At 34.1% G+C, this 7,277-nt stretch overlaps 1 protein-coding gene across 1 annotated transcript; it reads left to right on the forward strand.

Annotated features, from left to right (window-relative positions):
* The first annotated feature begins 3,278 nt into the window (after positions 1–3,278).
* Positions 3,279–4,182, forward strand: LOC139883730 (uncharacterized). Its single transcript, XM_071867866.1, has 2 exons — positions 3,279–3,730; positions 3,798–4,182. The coding sequence occupies exons 1-2, from the start codon at positions 3,279–3,281 to the stop codon at positions 4,180–4,182; spliced, it is 837 nt and encodes a 278-aa protein (XP_071723967.1).
* The last annotated feature ends 3,095 nt before the right edge of the window (positions 4,183–7,277 follow it).

The following is a 7,277-nucleotide window of genomic DNA, read 5'->3' on the forward strand; positions in this document are numbered from 1 at the left end:
TGACTAACCACATTATTTCACAAGTAGTAATTGCATTTTAAGTGCCAACGCCCTCTACTTAATCTCCGTGGAAAAGCAACTAACTACAATATGTTTTTCCGCATGCCAACTAATGAGACCATCCCCGATTAGAATTCAATAACCAGAAACGGATAGTCGAATTTTCAGACAACCTGCTCAATCATCGTCATTGTAAGCTCGAATTTTAGGAAAACTGGGCTTGAGGATCGTAAAACAGGAAATAGAGACCCATTCCCAGGCGAGCTTAACCGCATTACTCGATAGGCTGCAAATAAATGCATGTGTGTGGGAGCTGGACAGTCCAAAAATTGTGACAAATGTTGGGTTGCTAATGTGATGTTAGGTCTGGTAGCATTAAGATATAGAAGTCGCCCACAAGCCTGCGAAAGGAAAGGAAGAGAACTGAGCTTAGTTGAGTCCCAGCTGGTTTGGTAGTGGACGAGTAAGCTTCAACGTTGCCTCTATCAGAAAATTGACCAGAGCACCCCAAATACCCCGAATCCTCAAGAATTTTCATGGCGTACCGAATGAGTTAGAGGTTTGGTTGGAGCCGACAATGTAGTAATTGTTAAACATTTTGTTCTTCAAAGGAATGGGTAATCGAACTATTTGCTTCCAATTTTCGGTCGCCACATCCATTTTTGTTTTGACACACGTTATTTATCTTGTGAAGTACGTGAATGTCTTAGATTAATTAATTGACAATATATATAAGAATTAATAAAATATTTAAGATGCAATTTATGATATCTGATTATCTATTACATGGAAGACTTTCTTGAACACAATGTTCATCTTAACATTTTTTTATCTATCCGTATTCTTTAGTACAAATAAAGATTTTTAGACCAGCACGATTAGGTACTAACAGCTTATAGTTGTCAATGGATGAAACTGACCTCTTTAAATATAGTCTCATGGTTTAATGATCGTCCCCAATTTTTATTTATGGTGATGGTAAAAGCCACACCTATGAAGACCGTATTCTTTGGAATTTGAAGGGCAATCTCGTGACAAACGGGTTAGTGTCAAGCGTGGGATTAACACCTTCTGCCCAACAGTCGAACCTTGCATGACCTTAGTTTCGAGGACTCATGCTCGTAACTTTTTGACAATGAATTGCATAAGCTTGTCAAATGAACTATATTACTTAATAACCAACCTTGAGTTTCAAAATGGAAAGCACGAGCTCTTGGCCATCTTCAAGTATTATAGGATGCGAAAACGTGATAACGTGAAAAAGTTAAACTATTCATATAAGTATCGCAACAAATATGAATAGACTTTTAATTTTCTTCCTTATTAAAACTACTTCAAATTTAAATTAAAATCAGGCATAAAATAATCATAAAAAATATAATATGTTTCCCTAATCCCGTTTGAAAGCAGTCTTCCTACAATATTCTATATTGTGATGAGCAATTAGGAAATAAGTGATAAAAGCTTCAATAGATGAGTCTACTTAATATAATTATAATTGATACTCGTTAATTCTTGTGAATATGTTTGGAATTGGTGGAGAGTAGTATTTAATTATCTTACAGACTAATTTATTTACAAATTGGTATAGTTGATTAAACAATAACATTGTTCTATTATTGGATTTCAAATTAATTCTTCACTAAATGGAGAAATAATGAGCAATACACCCGCTGATTATAGACCTATTGGATTATGTAATGTGTTGTATAAATTGGTTGCGAAATGTTTGGTGAATCGATTGCGTTTATGTTTACCGAATATTATATTTGAGAATAAAAGTGGATTCATTTTTGGACGTTCAATTCTTGATAATGTTGTTGTGGCATTGGAGATAGTCCATTCTATAAATATTAAACGTGGAGGTCAAGTCGGTTCGATGGTGGTTAAATTGGATATAAAGAAAGCTTATGACAAGTTGTAGTGTCCTTTCATTAAACAGTGTTTGTTGAAATTAGGTTTATGGATGATATATATGGTAAATTTAATTATGCGTTGCATTCATACTCCATCTTGGTTAATGGTGTTGCACAGAATGGTTTTGTTCCGACAAGAGCACTTCGACTAGGTGATTCGTTGTCTATGTTCTATGCACAAAAGGTTTGACACGTTTGATTGATGATAAAGTAGAACACAATTTGATTCATGGAGTTGGAGTATCGCGTACATGAGTTAAAGTGTATCATTTTTTGTTTGTTGATGATAGTTTGGCATTCTTGAGTGCTTCATCGGACGATTGTGCTGAATTTTTAGAGGTTTTAAATACCTACAAATTGTCAGCAGGTCAAGAGGTCAATTTCAACAAATCAAGTGCGTTGTTCAGTCGAAACACTGATTTTAATATGAGGAAGGAACTTATGGACCAGATGGGAATTGTTAGTTGTTTATCTGACAATAACTATCTGAGGATGCCGATAATTATAGGTCGGAGCAAGCGAGCTTCGTTTGAATACTTACATGATCGGATCAAAAGCAAAATGGAAGGCTGGAAAGGGAGGTTATTATCTGGAGCAGGTAAAGAGGTACTTATAAAGTCAGTGTTGCAATCATTGCCAACATATGTGATGAGCTTGTTTAAGTTACCCTCTGATTTCTGTGAAGACTTGGAGATGTACTGTGCAAAGTTCTTGTGGGGAACGAATTCTCGTAAGATTCATTGGGTAGTCTGGAAAGGTCTATGTGAGCAGAAGAAATATGGGGGTTTAGGCTTCAAACAACTTGAAGCTCACAACCTTGCTTTGTTGGCCAAGAAAGCATGGAAGTTAACTTCTAAATCCGATTCTCGTATGGTTCGAATTTTCAAGAGTAAATACTACACAATCTCTTCTTTCCATAAAGCTAAGTTGGGCTCTTATCCTTCGGCAATTTGGAAGGCCGTTTTAGAAGCAAATGTGTGGTTAGAACTTGGATGTTGGAGAGTTGGTAATGGAACAAAAATTGAAGTATATAATGGTCGATGGGTCAAGAACTTAGCGGGAAACTTTTTGACTGCTCGGGTTGAAAATTATAATCCATATATCTCAGTGGCTTCTTTGGTTAGGTCGACTGAGTTTGTTTGGAACAAGGGAATTGATCTTTGATTTGTTTAGAGTAGATCAGGTTCGAGCAATTGTTTCTACTCCTCTGGTTAGTGCTATAAAGAAGGACTGGTTTATTTGGTGTAACACAAACAACGAATACTATTCAGTTAGATTAGGATACTACATTGCAAAAGATTTATTGATGACAAGGAAAAATTGAATTACTGTAGTCTGCTCATTTCATTATTGGAATGTATTATGGGCGTTCAATTACCTCCACATGTGAGAACTTTTTGTTGGCATTTGTGTAAAGGTCTCTTAGCTACCAAAGACAACCTTGTTAGACGAGGAATGAATCTGCCTTTGCAATGTCCGGTTTGTGATTGTGACAATGAAACTATACTTCATTTGTTTCGTGAATGTTGTTGGGTTGTTTTTTTAGGAAGAGCTTTACATCTTGATTCTGTAGTTGATGATTTATCGAATAATTTATTTGATTGGCTAAATTCTGTTTTTACTGCTCTTTCGGGAGAAAAGCTTTGTTTATTTGCGTTGACTGCATTCTGGATATGGTCGAACCTAAATAGAACTATTTTTTATGCTGTATGTGCTCGACCTGGTATGGTTGTTTATAGTGTTACTTATTGGCTTGCTAATTTGAGAACTTTGGATCAATTATGTGCTGTGACGTTTGACGGTGTTCAGACGAGGTATTTCCATTGGAAGCCACCAGATGATGATTTTATTTGATGATGCATTTGTTTTTGGTTCGCCTAGTAATCGATATGGATTAATAGCTCGAGACAAAGATGGTCGGGTGTTGGAAGTTGAATCTGGCAGAATAGGTGAGGTTGAAGTGGAAGATGCACTTCATGCTCAGGCTTCTGCAACTCTGTTTGCTATGAACAAGATTAATCGTCTTCCAGGTCAGAAGTTCATCATTGAAGGAGATTGTCAAGTTCTAATTCAAGAGCTTCAAAAACAAGATAGGAGTCTCATGAGTTGTGGGTTGCTGATTAATGATATGAAGGACGAAACTAGCTGTTTATCTTTCTTGCATTTTAGTTTTATTAGTTGTAATGGAAATAAAGTAGCCAACTATTTGGCTCATTTGCCTTTTAATTTTTCCATCATTGCCTTTCTCTGTTTTTATTCTCCCTAAGGAGATTAAGACTTTAAGTCAAGCAAGACCTTTCTTTCAAATAATATTATTACTGGGTTAAAAAAAAAAAGCATAAAAAACATGAGGTTACGTTTCTTATGATAGTAGATAAGTGAATTTAATTATATTATTTACAAAAAAAATACTCACCTTCCGTTCGCCAATTTATGATTCACATGTGTTGGTTGGACCTGACGACAAAATAACTGTTAAACATTTTGTTGTTCAAAAGAATGGCAACCGAACTATTTATTTCAACCTATCCACCCTCAATAAGAGAACTATTCGAAGAATTCGTCTTCTATCAAAATATAAATTCACAATATATACTATAGCACCCCTATCTATCTTCTTGCACTTTTCCAATTGTAATTTCCATGTCAGTTCTTCAACTTGCTTATCTAGTTTATATTTGGCATGCAGTCTGGAGAGCTCAATTTCTCTTGCAGCTAAACATAATAAGAACAAATTTATAAATTTTACAAGAAGTTTATATCAGAAAGCCCTTAATTATTCAAGCCAAATTGGTAATTCAGCACCAAGTACATATGAAATTATCTTACCCTCTTAAATTGGTTAGGGAGTCGGAAAAATGTATTGAAATGCTGATCGAGTTCCAGGAATTACAGTGCTCAGGAAACATCAAATAACATATAAAAGAACTCCGTCTAAACTTATTCCGATGAATATGTGTTGTAAGATAAATGAACTATATTGTAGGTTTTTTAGCAAACTACTCTCTCCGGTCTACTTCAAGTATTTCGTAATGAAATTATGAATCTTAAAAAAATAATTAATGATAAAAAAAAATTATATTTGTCAATTATTTATTATTCCAAAATTATAAATGTTTATTCAAAATGAAGTATTTATTGAAATAAATGCAAGGATAATTAGACTGAAAAAAATAGTTAAAATATGCATAGATTGCATAAAGCGACACTTGAAATGGATCGAAACAAATTTCATTACGAGACACTTAGAGTGAACCGGAGGGAGTAATACTTTGCACAATAATGATTATTTAGAAAGAAACACTAACAATAAGAATCACCACAAAAATTTTAGCCCGCAAATCTAACTCGCATGAAAACAAAATTAAGGCCGCAAGAAGGAAAGAAGAATACCATCTTGAGCTGCTTCAATTCTTTCTGTGCTACTTTTTCTCTCCATGCACGATGAGTTGCAATTAATAGAAGCTTTCTTTATTGGCGACATCGGCTCTGAAGGAAAGAAATAAATTTTATTCCATCATAAAAAAGATAACTAAAATCAAGTTTGCCAAATATTTGAATTAAATTTGAAGGTTTTTTTTTTTTTTTTTTTTTTTTTTTTTTTTTTTTTATAATTTAAGAGTAACACTTGGAGAAGCTATCGAATAAAATAGCACCTTAAAGAGCATTTTGACAGAGAGATCATTTTACCTGAATTATTATTGTCAGCTTGAATCCTTGCTAACCGTAGTGATCACGCGTCATACGGTCATTAAAGTCAAATGCAAGCACCGTCTGTATAGGCTGTCAAAAAAAATAAAATAAAATAACAAATGGTTAGAATAACCAAATATACCACAAGGAAGAGGATAGAAAACAAAAGTTATAGAAGAACGAATTAGAGGACCTAGATTAATCATGTAGTACTACTTCTTTCTCAATAAAAAAGAATTCACTTACTCCTAACGCTCGTATATACTTTTGTTATTCTTATTCCTTCGAGAGCATAGAGCTCCATGCCCATAATATATATTGTGAATTAGGACCAAAGGAACTAACAAAAATTGATTTATTTGTTAAGGTATCTTATCTTATATATACAATATAAATAACTTTTAATTTATTCTAATTACAGATTTTATTGTTGAATCGAAGTCCAACACGTGACATTTAATTAACATAAGATTAATCATGTGTCTTTTTATTGTAGACTTTTTAGATTTATTAAGTTGTTCTTATTATCTATAAGATTATATATATATATATTTTTGGAGACAAAGATTTCTTTGAAATAGGAAATTCCATCGTCACCTCATATTTCATTTTCCGGTAAAATAGTAAACCCCCTGCGTTTTAAATTAACATACGATATCCCCCCTTTTCCGTTAGAAGACCCTATTGTTACTAAAATTTTGTATCTCCCTAATCTGAATTTTCAGCTTTAGGGACAGCCTACGGCGGAGACTTTGTCATTTGTCGATATGAAACAATGAAACTCGTCCGTTCTTTTGAAAAGTGTATTGAATTACACTAAAATAAGTATATTTATTCAGAAAAAATCTCTTTTAAAAATCATACTTGTGTGCATGCGACATAAATTTAGTTTAGCTGGTTGAAGTTGTTTAAAGGAAAACATCGATTTTGTAAAAATAAAACTAATTTGATTCCTGGAAAAAGTTGATTACATTAAATCGCAAGCTGTCGTGACAAATGACAGAGAGACGAGTTTCAGGTGGGGGTCGATTTTGAGTTTCCAATCATCAACCATCATTACGTGGACACGTAGGTCAGTGCTAGAAGTTGCAGCACCAGCGTGCGACCACCAATTTTCGGATCCCTTTGAATTTCAATATCACACATATTCGGTAAAAAATACAAAGGTCTCGCTAGACTTGGGCCATGCCTTTTTATCAAAAGTTAAATAGTAAAAGTCAAAACAAGATGTTTTGAGAATAGTTTAGAATGTTTAGACTAGTTATTAGGCGCAAAACTGACTTTGAACATTTGGTCAGAATATAAACTCTTTTAACAAGATTCCATAAAACCCTAATTTCTTCTGACGCATCCTAAACTTATTGACCAACTCATCAATCTCAAGCGGCTACTCTCAAAATTCCTCCGAAAAGTTTTTTAACTCCGATTGAGTAATCATCAACTAACGTCCGAATGTCATTGTATACAATCTGACTTTGGTTGAGCGATCCTTGTAGGCCTGATCTAAGTTGTAGACGGTTGACCACATGCTAGACCAACACCACCCATCTTTGAAACCTAAGCGAGGTAGAGAAGCAACAGGATATGAGTTTTTGTGGGAGAGCCCGGTCCCAAGCTCTGGTGCTTGCTTCAAATCATATATTGGCTTAAATTCTTATCATTTTAAAA

This window comes from Rutidosis leptorrhynchoides, unplaced genomic scaffold (genome assembly GCF_046630445.1).
Source record: "Rutidosis leptorrhynchoides isolate AG116_Rl617_1_P2 unplaced genomic scaffold, CSIRO_AGI_Rlap_v1 contig440, whole genome shotgun sequence".
Taxonomy (NCBI): Eukaryota; Viridiplantae; Streptophyta; class Magnoliopsida; order Asterales; family Asteraceae; genus Rutidosis; species Rutidosis leptorrhynchoides.

Coding starts and splice junctions, on each gene's coding strand:
- LOC139883730 (XM_071867866.1), top strand. CDS start 3,279: ATGGGCGTTCAATTACCTCCACATGTGAGAACTTTTTGTTGGCATTTG. Junction 3,731..3,797: donor TTTGACGGTGTTCAGACGAG/GTATTTCCATTG, acceptor TGGTTCGCCTAG/TAATCGATATGGATTAATAG.